Source organism: Chiloscyllium plagiosum, unplaced genomic scaffold, assembly GCF_037043375.1.
Source record: "Chiloscyllium plagiosum isolate Xiang-an unplaced genomic scaffold, Cpla_swu_hap1 HiC_scaffold_38, whole genome shotgun sequence".
Taxonomy (NCBI): domain Eukaryota; kingdom Metazoa; phylum Chordata; class Chondrichthyes; order Orectolobiformes; family Hemiscylliidae; genus Chiloscyllium; species Chiloscyllium plagiosum.
Genome location: NW_028270176.1, coordinates 29,842,690 through 29,857,433, shown reverse-complemented (window position 1 = coordinate 29,857,433; position 14,744 = coordinate 29,842,690). Strand labels below are relative to the sequence as shown.

Here is a 14,744-nt window from a genome sequence, read left to right as displayed (position 1 = left end):
ACTTATCTATCCACGCTTCAGGCTCTCTGCCTGTATTCCTGATGAAGGGCTTTTGCCCGAAACGTCGATTTTATTGCTCCTCGGATGCTGCCTGAACTGCTGTGCTCTTCCAGCACCACTAATCCAGAATCTGGTTTCAGTATCTGCAGTCATTGTTTTTACCTCGTTGATTTTAACCCTACTGCGAATCCTCTTGCAAGGATGCCAGCCTTGAAGAAGTTTTCCTCCTTTCTCTACAAGAATCTCAGGGAGTACCTCTCCCACTGCAACTCCCAGGTCATTTCCTCTGCTCTGAAGCTCTTCAACCATGTCCTGAAACAAACTCGCTACCACAGCCACATTTGCTTCCTCAGTGCCTGCCTCCGTAACCAACTCATCCCACACAGACTCCAGACCACCTTTAAACCAGCAGAGTTCAGACCCGAACAGGACAAACAGTACAGACTACAGATTCAAAAACACCAGCAACGGTTCTCCTTCCAGATCCTCCGCTCCACACTTAAACTCTCTACACAGTCAGCCCTGCCTCAGCTGAGAGGGACACTCTCTCAGAATTGCAAAGGACCCACTCTGTACTACATCCTCAGGAGAATTCATACTCTCAACAAACAGTATTTCAACTCCATCTCAAACATCAAAAACTGTAAGTACAACAAACTTTTATCCACCCACCTCCATAACCAGCGCTCCTCAAACATTCCAGTAGATCCCCCGGTCTCTGGAACTGCTCGGACGCTATTAGACATGCGGCTGGTGCAGCTACCACCACCACGCTGATTGATGATGTCACTTCTGCCCCCATCATGGCCACTCCCACAGCCACTTCAACCCCTCACAATTCCTCATGCACCACACATGACATCACTTCCACCCCTCACATCATCGCTGATGTCACACGCTCAGTGGCTTCCGCCCCCCCCTCCCCACTGCTGTGTTTGCCACCACTTCTGCCCCCATGGCCACTCACCTGCATTCTGCTGACACGCCCCCCACAGACCCCACTGTCACCATCCCCGCCCCCCCAGACCCGGAGGGGAACACTACCCCCTGCTCATGACTCTACCCCCATTCTCCCCACCATCACACCAACTCCAGTTACCAGCTCCGGCCCCACTCCCAGCTCCACACCCACACCAGATCCCAGCTCCCAGCTCTATCGAGTTTTCACCATCCCTCCAGACCTTCCCCTCACTGAGGATGAACGATCAGTCCTCAGCAAAGGACTCACCTTCATCCCCCTCCGTCCACGCATCAATGAATTTAATACACGCCCTGACGTCGAACACTTCTTCCGCCGCCTCCACCTCCGAGCTGACTTTCACAATCAGGACTCCTGCCCACCTTCCGAGGACACCTTCGCCCACCTCCAATACACTGCATCCACCTGGACACCCCGCGTTGGCCTATTACCCGCCCTCGACCTCTACATTTCCAACTGCTGCCGGGACATCAACCGCCTCAACCTGTCTATCCCCCTCCCCCACTCCAACCTCTCACCCTCAACGCCCAGCCCTCCAATCCCTCTGCTCCAATCCCGACCTCACCATCAAGCCAGCAGATAAAGGGGGTGCAGTGGTAGTCTGACGCACTGACCTCTACATCGCTGAAGCCAAAATGCCAACTCGAGGACACCTTTTCCTACCGCCCCCCTGACCATGACCCCATCCCCCATCACCAAACCATCATCTCCCAGACCATACAGAACCTCATCACCTCAACCGTAGCTTCCAACCTCATAGTCCGGGAACCCCACACTGCCCGGTTCTACCTCCTTCCCAAGATCCACAAGCCTGACCACCCTGGCCGACCCATTGTCTCAGCATGCTCCTGCCCCACTGAATTCATTTCTACCTACCTCAACACTGTCCTATCCCCCCCTATTCCAGGAACTCCCCACATATGTTCGAGACACCACCCACGCCCTCCACCTCCTCCAAGACTTCCATTTGCCCGGCCCCCAACGCCTCATCTTCACCATGGATATCCAATCCCTCTACACCTTCATCTGCCATGACCAGGGCCTCCAAGCCCTCCGTTTCTTCCTCTCCCGACGTCCCCAACAGTACCCTTCCACTGACACTCTCATTTGTTTGGCCGAACTGGTCCTCACCCTTAACAATTTTTCCTTCGAATCTTCCCACTTCCACCAGACCAAAGGGGTAGCCGTGGGCACCCGTATGGGCCCCAGCTATGCCGGTCTCTTTGTTGGCTACGTAGAACAGTCGATTTTCCGTAATTACACTGGCACCACTCCCCACCTCTTCCTCCGCTACATTGATGACTGCATTGGCACCACTCGTTCTCCCGCGAGGAGGTTGAGCAATTCATCAACTTCACCAAAACATTCCACCCTGACCTTAAATTTACCTGGACCATCTCTGACACCTCCCTCCCCTTCCTGGACCTCTCCATCTCCATTAAGGGCGACCGACTTGATAACCGATATTTTTTACAAACCCACCGACTCCCACAGCTACCTGGATTACACCTCTTCCCACCCTACCTCCTGCAAAAATGCCATCCCGTTTTCCCAATTCCTCCGCCTCCGTCGTATCTGCTCCCAGGAGGACCAGTTCCATCACAGAACACACCAGATGGCCTCCTTCTTTAGAGACCACAATTTCCCTTCCCCGTGGTTAAAGATGCCCTCCAACGCATCTTGTCTAAATCCCGCACCTCCGCCCTCAGACCCCACCCCTCCAACCATAACAAGGACAGAACGCCCCGGTGCTCACCTTCCACCCTACCAACCTTCGCATAAACCAAATCATCCGCCGACATTTCCGCCACCTCCAAACAGACCCCTCCACCAGGGAGGTATTTCCCTCCCCACCCCTTTCCGCAAAGACCGTTTCCTCCATGACCACCTGGTCAGGTCCACCCCCCCGGTTCAACCCACCCTCCCATCCTGGCACCTTCCCCTGCCATCGCAGGAATTGCAAAACCTGCCCCCACACCTCCTCCCTCGCCTCCATCCAAGGCCCTAAAGGAGCCTTCCACATCCAAAGTTTTACTTGCACATCCACCAATATCATTTATTGTATCCGCTGCTCCCGATGCAGTCTCCTCTACATTGGGGAGACTGGATGCCTCCTAGCAGAGCGCTTTAGGGAACATCTCCGGGACACCCGCACCAATCAACCACACCGCTCTGTGGCCCAACATTTCAACTCTCCCTCCCACTCTGCCGAGGACATGGAGGTCCTGGGCCTCCTTCATTGCTGCTCCCTCACTACCCGATGCCTGGAGGAAGAACACCTCATCTTCCGCCTCGGAACACTTCAACCCCAGGGCATCAACGTGGACTTCAATATTTCCCTCATTTCCCCTTCCCCCAGCTCAGCACTGTCCCCATGACTTGTCATACCTGCCTATCTTCTTTTCCACCTATCCACTCCACCCTCCAACCCCCCCACCCCGACTTATCACCTTCATCCCCTCCCCCACTCACCTATTGTACTCTATACTACTTTCTCCCCACCCCCACCCTCCTCTCACTTATCTATCCACGCTTCAGGCTCTCCGCCTGTATTCCTGATGAAGGGCTTTTGCCCGAAACATCGATTTTACTGATCCTCAGATGCTGCCTGAACTGCTGTGCTCTTCCAGCACCACTAATCCAGAACTCCTCCTCAAGGCTACCCTGACCGAGCTGGTTCGACCAATCTCGATTAAAATCCCTCATGCTAATTGCTGTACTATTTTTACAAACATTAGTTATTTATTTGTTTATTGGCCACCCCAATGTGATGTTATTATTTGATGGCCAATCGAGTATGCCTATCAGTGACCTTTTCTTCTAAGAATTTCTAATTTCCATCCAAATGGCTTCAACCTTATTCTCCATCGAGCCTATATCATCTCTCAGCACCACCTTGTTGTCGGCCTTGAATATTAGAGCTATACATCCTTCCTGTCTGTCCTTTCGAATAATCTGATACCCCTGGGTCTTTAACTCCCAGTCGTGACCCTCCTGCAACCATGTCTCCACAATGTCTACTAAATCATATTCATTTGCGATGATTTGTGCTGTTAATGCATCTACCTGGTTACGAATGCCACGAGCATTCAAGTAAAGTGCCCTTTCACAAGATTTTGTACCCTTATTATGAATTCCAACAGCTCCAATAGTAATTTATCCCGAGTTAACCTTACTTTGATTTTAGGACTTACAAAACCTATAAATTGTAAAAATTTTTTTGTCAATCTATAATTGTGAGTAAGGGGAGGGCATTCTTTCTTATGTTTCTACTGTGATCTCTGTGATATACTGTGATTGACTTTTAATATTAAGGATTGGTATTAAGTCATTCCAGAGCACTAAGCATGTGCCAATGCTGCATTTTTGAACAAAATGTGTTGCGTTTCTTTTTAGGTAATTTCAGGGTTTGGAGATTGTTAAAGGGGCAGAAATGGCTTTTAGTAGGTGTTGTGCTCTTCTTGTCAGATGTGGGACATCAGAGAGCTTTTGAATGCTCCTGCAGACTATGTCTGCAGTAAGAATGGTTGGTTGTGAATCCTATCGGACTGCATGGATTGGTTAGAAATAATGAGGAATTGATAGGAGCCAGAGGTGCGATGGATGGCAGTTTCAGGAAGGAGTAAAAACCACAGATATAGTTGGATAGATGGGTTACCTCCAGGAAAGGTCGGAGAAGGAGGCAGATAGAAACTCCAGAAGGAGTCTCCTGTAGCTATCCCCATCTCCATTAGATATGCTGTTTTGGAAACTGTGGAGGAGATGGCAGGGCAGGAATGGCCACTGTAAGGGATTATAGCACTGACAGCCAGTGCTGATACCATGATTGACTCTACTGTAATGAGGACACCCTGTTGCCAAGGTCCAAGATGTTCTTGTGAGGGTGCAGAATATGTTGACAGAGGACAGTGACTAGCAGTGGGTTGTTGTGCATGTTGGGACCAATGACATAGGTCAGCAAAGGAATAAGAATTTGCAGAGAGAATGCAGTAAACTAGGCAAGACGTTAAAAAGTAGATCCTCAATGGTACTAATATCTGGACTATTACTGGGTGCTGTGCTAGGAAGAAAAGGAGGTTAGAAATGAATATATGCATGGCTGAGGAGCTGCTGCAATGATTCCCATTTTTGGGCATGTGGGATCTCTTCAGGGGTAGAAATGAAGTGTACAAGAGGGATCGGTTCCATCTGAATTGGAATGGGACTAGTGTCCTTGAGGGGGGAGATTTGCTAGTCTTATTCAGGAGGCTCTAAGGGGGTGGGAACCAAAATAATAGTAGAAAAGGCTCAGGCTGGTACAGTAGGTAAGGGGAGCAAGTTAAATAGTGAAGGTAGACAACAGCAGAGCACAGAATGAGGTAAGACTGATAAATTAAACTGCACTTACTTCAATGCAAGCGGCCTGACAGGTAAGTAAGATGAACTTTAGGGCATGGTTGGGAACATGGGTCTTGGATATCACAGCTATTTCAGAGATGTGGCTCAGGGATGGACAATATAATGATTGTAACAATGTCAGCCAAGTGGATCTCATAGAATTTGAGTTTCCTGACCGGGCCTGTGAACCATGGCTCGCTGCCTGGACCGGTTTATGGCCAGTTTGGCCACCTCTTCTCCCTCACCCACTGCCCGGACACACCTTGGTGTGCCCATTCGCCACCAGGCGGAGGGGATCCCCAGTGGAGGGCTCTCTACGTGGGGATCCTCCCCCTTTCTCTCGGGGATCTGGGGTGGAGGGTGCTGCATGCAGCGGTCCCCTGCAACCGCAGATTGCAGTGGTTCACAGACTCCGTGGACCATGTGTACATCTGGTGTGGCCGTTTGCATTCCCTTTTTGATTTTCTAAAAAAAAAGCCTCCTTCTGTGTTTTTGGTTGCACTTCAGTCCCATGTTCCTAATCTTTGGGCACCCAGTACGGAAGGGGGAGGGAAGGTCTGAGGACCTCCTCGTGGGTCTGCTCCTGAGCCTGGCCAAACTGGCCATAGACAGGTTCAGGCAGCGGGCCGTGGAGGGGGTTGTTAGGGCTAACTTCCGCGGTTGCTTTAGAGCCTGGGTGTCCCTGGAGAAGAACACATGGTGTCCACCAAACCCTTGAGCTGTTTTGGGAGAGGTGGGTGCCACAGGGAGTGGAATGTATTATTTCCCCCTCCAACTCTATTTTGATTTAATCCCTGCCCTCCCCTTCACTGTTTGATCACGCAGCATTACCCTTTGATGTGAAGGGCACTGCTTGTCACTGGCCACTTGGATGTTTCCTTTCCCCCTGGTGGTGGAAAATGAATAAAGATTGTACACCTTGTGTCTTTCAATGTGTCTCACACCGACACACACACAACATGGGTGCTGGGGGAAAATAAACACTACTACTGTTGGGCGGTATTGTGGGAGAAGAAAAGGAAAATAAGAAAAAAAAAAGATAAATAGGAGTATCAGAGGATCTGTTCACTGTGTGAGATGACTGAGAGAGAGCTAGACCAGTGTCAAGGCCTTTCCATTTACGTCAGGGAACAGATTCTGAGCTGCCTGCCCACACATCCAGTGTGCACTGTTGCTGTTGGTTTCTGTTTTTAGGGAACCTGATTTCTAAACTGGCTGATCTACACAGTCAGTCAGTATGTTTCAGGTACAACTCAATTCTCATTAGAGAATTGTTGTTTCATTGGCTGCTTATAGCCTGTGTGTTACTCTTTTCCTTTACTTTGAGAAAAGGACATATATTCTGAAAGATATATGAAATCTCCTTTTCTATCACAGTTGCCTCCAGACCGACTGAGCTTTTCCAGCAATTTCTGTTTTTGTTTCCGATTTACAATATACGCAGTTCTTTCGGTTTGATTTAGAAGGGTGTTGCCAGAATGGAGGGTTTGAGTTATAGGGAAAGGCCAAATAGCCGGAGGCATTTTCCCTGAAGCATCAGAAGCAGATGGGTGATGTTATAGAGGTTTGTAAAATCATGATGGGCATGGATAAGGTATTTGTCCAAGAGAGTCGGGTAGGCCAAAACTAAGGTGCAAAGGTTTAAGGTGAGAGATGAAAGATAAAATAAAGGATTTGAGGAGTAACTTTCTTTACACAGAAGATTGTGTGTCTGAGGGGAATGAGCTATCAGAAGAGGTGATGGTGATGGATACAATTACAATATTTAAGAGGCATATGGATGGGTATCTGAACAAGAAGGGTTTAGAAAGACATGAGCCAAATGCTGACAAATGGCACTATGTTAGATTGGGATGACTGGTTGATACAAATGAGCTAGACTGAAGGGTCTGTTTCCATGCTGTATGATTATATGTCTCTAATTATTCCACTCCATTTCTGCTGCTCTTTCTCTCCAGAGACCTGCAAATTTTGAATTTCAAGTATTTCTCTAATCACCCTTTTAAAAATTTCAACTGAATCAGCTTCCACCAACTTCTCATACAGTATGGTCCAAATACAACAACTCACTGTGTAAGTAAAACTCTCCATACAGAACATTACAGGACAGGAGGCTTCTATTTGGCTTATTATAGCTATGCCAAATCTTAGAACGATCCATCCAATTAGTTTCATCCTTGTAGAGTTATGACAAAAATACAGTGTTATAGAGTCATAGAAATGTACAGCATGTAAAAGAACCCTTCGGTCCAACTTGTCCATGCCGACCAGTCTTCCTAACCTAATCTGGTCCCATTTGCCAGCACTTGGCCAATATCCCTCGAAGACCTCTCTATTTATGTAGCCATTCAGGTGCCTTATAAATGTTGCAATTGTACTAGTTTCCACCACTTCCTCTGGCAGCTCATTCCATACACGCACCAGCCTCTGTGTGAAAAAGTTCCCCACCTATTCAGCTTATCCCTATAGCTCAAACCTTCCAAACCTGGCAATGTCTTTGCAAACCTTTTCTGAACTATTTAAAGATTCATAACATCTTTCCTGTAGGAGGGAGACCAGGATTGCACACAATACTCCAAAAGTGTCCTGTACAGCTGCAACATGACCTCCCAACTCCTGTACTCAATACTCTGACCAATAAAAGAAACCACACTAAATGCCTTCTTCATTATCCTATCTACCTGCGACTCTACTGTCAAAGAACGATGAAGCTGCACTCCAAGATCTCTTTGTTCAGCAACACTCCCCAGGACCTTACCGAGTGTATACGTACTGCTAAGATCTGCTTTCCCAAAATGCAGCACCTCACATTTATCTAAATTAAACTCCGTCTGCCACTTTTCAGACAGAGACAGAGGATGGAAGCTAGTGGAAAGATTAATTCTTTGTGGTATGATTTGAGTGTACGCTTGCTTCTCATGGATTGAATGTTTGTATGTTGTTCCCTGGAGCTCAAGATCTAGGAATGTTATGAATTTAGTTTGCATTTTGGGAATCTAAGATGATTTTAAAAGAAAAAGCCACTTGATAGAACAGTGATACTGGGCAAGTTAGCTGAGCGAGGATATCTCATAACTTTTTCCACATAGTTTAGACTAGTCCCTCGGTATGATGTAATGTTAAAAGGGAAGGTTATTTAGCCAAAGCAATTGGCCACATGCCTGGTTTGATTAGGATTCCCACTTTGATATGCACATAGCTTAATTAGCCACGCATACTCAGACCTGTCAATGAGTTTCTCTTACTCTGCAAGTTTCACCATTTTATTGCTGCTTAACTGATTAAGGACATGTGGTGTTTTTGTAATTTTAATACAAATTTCTCCATAAAATCAGCAATAAGGAGAGTAGCCTGAGAGAGTTCTTAGGGGTAAGAACTGGCATTGCTACTCTGCTAATGGTTTTAGAACCTTAGTTCAAGCCTGGCTTGTAGGTATGTTATATTGTAATATTGATGCCATTGGTAAATAAAGGTAATAATTTAAACTAAACTGCCTGCAAGAGTTTTATACTCTAGCCTACCACAAATTACATTATCCAGTACAAACCAAGAGAGGCCTACAGGTCGAGTACATCAGGGATTCCTTGAGTCGTCTCGGATAGGTACTTTAACATAACCAATCCTTGGCCCATCGGCCCAGCTGATCAAGATACTGTTGTACTCTGAGGTAACCTTCTTCGCTGTCCACTACACCTCCAATTTTGGTGTGATCTGCAAAAGTACGAATTATACCTCCTATGTTCACATTCAAATCATTTATATAAATTACAAAAAGCAGTGGACCCAGACCGATCCTTGTGGCACACCACTGGTCACAGGCCTTCAGTCTGAAAAGCAACCCTCCACCACCACCCTCTGCCTTCTATTTTTGAGTCAGTTCTGTATCCAAATGGCTAGTTCTCTCTGTATTCTGAGATCTAACCTTGCTAACCAGTCTACCATGAGGAACCTTGTCAAATATCTTACTGAAGTCTGTGAGGATCACATATCAGGGCCTATAGCCGAAGCAGTAATGCAGAGACTTGACTCCCATTTATCCAACCCAAACTTTGGGTCTGCTATGTAGATGACATCTCTGGCATCACAAAACAGAACAAATTAGAGGAAACATACAACACCATCAACAATATTCTGACAGGCATAAAATTCACAGAAGAGGAGAATGACAACAGACTCCCACTCTGAGACGTGACAGTTGAACGTACAGTTAACAGAGAGCTTCAAATCAGCGTCTACAGAAAAACAACAAACACAGATCAAATACTGGACTTCGGAAGCAATCATCCCAACACCCACAAATGGAGCTGCATCAAGATGTCATTTCAACAAGCAACATCACACCTCAGCACCCAAGAACTACAAACAGCAGAAGAAAATTACCTATACAATGTTTTCAAGGAAAATGGGTATCCAATAAACACAATCTGCCGATTCCTCAGAAACAAACCCAAACAAGCAAAACGCAACCAAAAACGATAGCTACATTACCTTACATCAAAGACGTGTAAGAAATTACTTCCAGGAATGGTTGCTGGATGTTCCAGGGTTTAGAGCATTTAAAAAGAATAGGGAGGGGGGGAAAAAAAGAGGAGGGGGTGTAGCACTACTAATCAGAGAGGTATCACAGCTACAGAAGCTTCCATTATCGAGGAAGATCTGCCTACCGAGTCAGTATGGGTGGAAATTAGGAACAGCAAGAGAGCAGTCACCTCGTTAGGGGTTTACTACAGGCCCTCCAAGAGCAGCAGGGAGATTGAAGAAAGCATAGGTTGGCAGATTTTGGAAAAGTGTGGACATAGTAGGGTTGTTGTAATGGATGACTTTAACTTTCCCAATATTGATTGGAACCTCCTTCGAGCAGAAGATTTGAATGGAGCTGTTTTTATAAGGTGTGTTCAGAAGGGTTTCCTAACTCAGTACGTTGACAGGCCGACGAGGGGAGAGGCCATTCTAGACTTGGTGCTTGGAAACAAACCGGGGCAGGTATCAGATCTTGCGGTGGAAGAGCATTTTGATGACCACAACTGCCTCACATTCTACATAGCTATGGAGAAGGAGAGGATTAGGCAAAATGGGAGGATATTGAATTGGGGAAGAGGAAACTATGATGCGATTAGACATGAGTTAGGAAGCAATTGTTCCATGGTAAAGGCACTATAGACATGTGGAGACTGTTTAAGGAACAGTTGTTGTGAGTGATGAATAAAAAGTCCCTCTGAGACAGGCAAGAAGGGGTAAGATAAAGGAACCTTGGATGACGAAAGCGGTGGAGCTTCTTGTCAAAAGGAAGATGATAGCTTACATAAGGTGGAGGGAGCTAGGCTCAAGCTCAGTTCTAGAGGATTTCAGGCAGGCGAGGAAGGAGCTCAAAAATGGTCTGAAGAGAGCCAGGAGGGGGCACGAGAAAGGCTTGGCAGAACGGATTAGGAAGAACACAAAGGCATTTTACACTTATCTGAGGAATAACAGAATAGTCAAAGAAAGAATAGGGCCGATCAGGGATAGCATGGGGAACTTGTGGTGGAGTCTGAGGAGATAGGGGAAGCCCTAAATGAGATTTTTGGTTCTGTCTTTACGAAAGAAACAAACTTTGTGGTGAATGAAACCTTTGAAGAGCAAGTTGGAATGGATAGAGATAGAGGAAGCTGATGTGCTGAAAATTTAGTCAAACATTAAGATTGACAAGTCGCCAGGCCCGGACCAGATTTGTCCTCGGCTGCTTTGGGAAATGAGAAATGCAATTGCTTCGCCACTTGCGAAGATCTTTGTATCCTCGCTTCCACTGGAGTCGTACCTGAGGACTGGAGAGAGGCAAATGTAATTCCTCTCTTCAAGAAAGGAAATAGGGAAATCCCTGGCAATTACAGACCAGTAAGTCTCACGCCTGTCGTCTGCAAGGCGTTAGAAAAGATTCCAAGGGATAGGATTTATGACCATCTGGAAGAGCATGGCTTGATTAAATGCAGTCAACACGGCTTTGAGAGGGGCAGGTCATGCCTCACAAACCTTAGAGTTCTTTGAGGATGTGACTAGAAAAGTTGATGACGGTTGAGCTGTGGATGTGGTGTATTTGGACTTCAGCAAGGCACTTGATAAGGTTCCCCATGGTAGACTCATTCAGAAGGTCAAGAGGAATGGGATACAGGGGAACTTAGCTGTCTGGATACAGAATTGGCTGACCAACAGAAGACAGCGAGTGGTAGAAGGAGGAAAAGATTCTGCCTGGAAGTCAGTGGTGAGTGGTGTTCCACAGGGCTCTGTCCTTGGGCCTCTACTATTTGTAATTTTTTTAATGACTTGGATGAGGGGATTGAAGGATGGGTCAGCAAGTTTGCAGACGACACAAAGGTTGGAGGTGTCGTTGACAGTATAGAGGGCTGTTGTAGGCTGCAGTGGGACATTGACAGGATGCAGAGATGTGCTGAGAGGTGGCAGATGGAGCTCAACCTGGATAAATGTGAGGTGATGCATTTTGGAAGGTGGAATTTGAAAGCTGAGTATAGGATTAAGGATAGGATTCTTGGCAGTGTGGAGGAACAGAGGGATCTTGGTGTGCAGGTACATAGATCCCTTAAAATGGCCACCCAAGTGGACAGGGTTGTAAAGAAAGCATATGGTGTTTTGGCTTTCATTAACAGGGGGATTGAGTTTAAGAGTCGTGAGATCTTGTTGAAGCTCTACAAAACTTTGGTTAGACCGCACTTGGAACACTGCGTCCAGTTTTCGTCGCCCTATTATAGGAAAGATGTGGATGCTTTGGAGAGGGTTCAGATTAGGTTTAACAGGACGCTGCCAGGACTGGAGGGCTCATCTTATGAAGAGAGGTTGACTGAGCTCAGACTTTTTTCATTGGAGAAAAGGAGGAGGAGAGGGGACCTAATTGAGGTATACAAGATAATGAGAGGCATAGGTAAGAGTCGATAGCCAGAGACTATTTCCCAGGGCAGAAATGGCTAACACGAGGGGTCATAGTTTTAAGCTGGTTGGAGGAAAGTATAGAGGGGATGTCAGAGGTGGGTTCTTTACACAGAGAGTTGTGAGAGCATGGAATGCGTTGCCAGCAGCAGTTGTGGAAGCAAGGTCATTGGGGACATTCAAGAGATTGTTGAACATGCATATGGTAACATATTTGAGGGTGCATACATGAGGATCAATGGTCAGCACAACATTGTGGCCTGAAGGGCCTGTTCTGTGCTGTACAGTTCTATGTTCTATACTTAGACCCCTTGGCATCATGGTAGCCTACAAGCTTACCAACACACTTAAACAGCAGCTAATGAACCCAAAGGATCCATTAGATACTACCAGCAAAACTAAATGGCATTTACAAAATACCATGCAAGAACTGTAAAAAAGACTATATTGGACAAACAAGCAGGAAACTCGCAACCAGGATACATGAACATCAACTAGCTAGTGGGACAGAATCATAGGACACACATTCTGTGTCCTATAATCCTGCCCCACTAGCTATCTGATGAAGGAGCAGCCCTCCAAAAACTTGTACTTCCGAATGAACTTGTTGGACTACAACCTGGTTTTGTGAGACTTTTAACTTAAAATCAATAAACACACGTTACCAACCCATCAACTTTCTTTAAGCACCGTTCAGACTTGATAATGTTACTTTCAAACGTTTGTCTATATACGACTCCTGTTCCCTCTATCCTTGCACCGCCGCTCAATTCGTGTCATTCTGAAATATTTCCGATTAGAGAAGGAACGCGCAGTGTAAACCCAAAGGAAGAGAGGCAAATAGATTCAGATAAAAATATTACTTTGAATTGAATGCAGGGCATTGCGGAGATCCTCAATTTCACGAGAAACTTTGTACACGAACAGAACACATGGCATCTTGAGATCCCCATCAGGTGCGGGACTGTCCATCAGAATAGTTTTGTGTACATTTCCTTGTCCGTAACATTCCACTGGTATAAAAGATAACTCATGCTGAGTCAGGCATTATGGCACATAACGGATAATTTATTTATTATCTGCAGCAACATGCTTCACCCTTGTACCTTGTCTCAATCAACGACCAGAGGTCTCCCTGCGCCCTCACATGCTTCTATTACCGAATAACTTCCTAGTCCGCCTTTTCTACCCTCTTCCTTAAACCCACTCCGAATAGTCTTACTACCCACTCCTCCCCTGCCACTCTCCCATTTTTCCTACTCCTTACACTCTGCACCTCCTCTTCCTGACTTCATCCCTCCCTCTCCATATGAGCCAGACCTCATCCCCCCTCCTAGAAGAAAGTGAGGTCTGCAGATGCTGGAGATCAGAGCTGAAAATGTGTTGCTGGAACAGCGCAGGTCAGGCAGCATCTAGGGAACAGGAGAATCGACGTTTCGGGCATTCCTGAAGAAGGGCTTATGCCCGAAACGTCGATTCTCCTGTTCCTTGGATGCTGCCTGACATGCTGCGCTGTTCCAGCAACACATTTTCAGCTCATCCCCTCCTACCTTTGTAACGCAGTCCAAGGATTGCTCTGCTGCAGCAGGAAGGAAGCAAGTTCACGACATGGACCTGGACCCAGATCGGAAGCAGATGACGGCTAAGGGTTTGGAGCCGGTTTCTGATTATCTTCAGCAGCCAGGTGCAGATGAGGATTCCGATCCTGATTACCTTCAGGATCAGGGTATGGATCCACACAACGAACTGAACCAAGTAATAAATTACCATTCCCATTCTTCCGAAGCAGATTTCTGGTCAGCATATAACTCCGTCTTCCCATTGGCTCCCAATGGAGTTGCTCTCTTTTCTCATTGGTCCCATTGTACAGCTCCCTTTGGTCCCGCCCACTTTACCCATTGGAGGACTGATAGGTCACTCAACGCTGCCCAATAAACTTGTTGAACTATAACCCGGTGTTGTGTGAGTTTTAACCGTAAACGTGTTGGATTGGAACCTGGTGTTGTGTGAGTTTTAACTTCGCCAAGACAAAACAAAATCTGCAGATGCTGGAATCCAAGGTAGACAGGCAGGAGGCTGGAAGAACTCAGCAAGGCAGGCAGCATCAGGAGGGACAGGCAGGAGGCTGGGGGAACACAGCAAGGCGGGCAGCACCAGGAGGGTCAGGCAGGAGGCTGGGGGAACACAGCAAGGCAGGCAGCATCAGGAGGGTCAGGCAGGAGGCTGGGGGAACACAGCAAGGCGGGCAGCATCAGGAGGGTCAGGCAGGAGGCTGGGGGAACACAGCAAGGCAGGCAGCATCAGGAGGGTCAGGCAGGAGGCTGGGGGAACACAGCAAGGCAGGCAGCATCAGGAGGGTCAGGCAGGAGGCTGGGGGAACACAGCAAGGCGGGCAGCATCAGGAGGGTCAGGCAGGAGGCTGGGGGAACACAGCAAGGCGGGCAGCATCAGGAGGGACAGGCAGGAGGCTGGG

At 47.1% G+C, this 14,744-nt stretch overlaps 1 protein-coding gene across 4 annotated transcripts in view; it reads right to left on the bottom strand.

Annotated features, from left to right (window-relative positions):
• LOC148139367 (uncharacterized) overlaps positions 1-14,051 on the bottom strand; it is a 35,985-nt gene extending 21,934 nt beyond the window's left edge. For all 4 annotated transcript variants that reach the window (XR_015753535.1, XR_015753534.1, XM_087980736.1 and 1 more), the window contains exons 1-2: positions 13,822-14,051; positions 13,135-13,284 (exon numbers count right to left, since the gene is read on the bottom strand). Coding sequence is in view for 2 of the 4 variants with exons in the window: in XM_087980736.1 (XP_087836862.1) it covers positions 13,135-13,284; positions 13,822-14,047 (376 nt within the window). In the remaining 2 variants the exon portion in view is untranslated. The remainder of the gene's footprint in view (positions 1-13,134; positions 13,285-13,821) is intronic.
• Between the last annotated feature and the right edge of the window lie 693 nt (positions 14,052-14,744).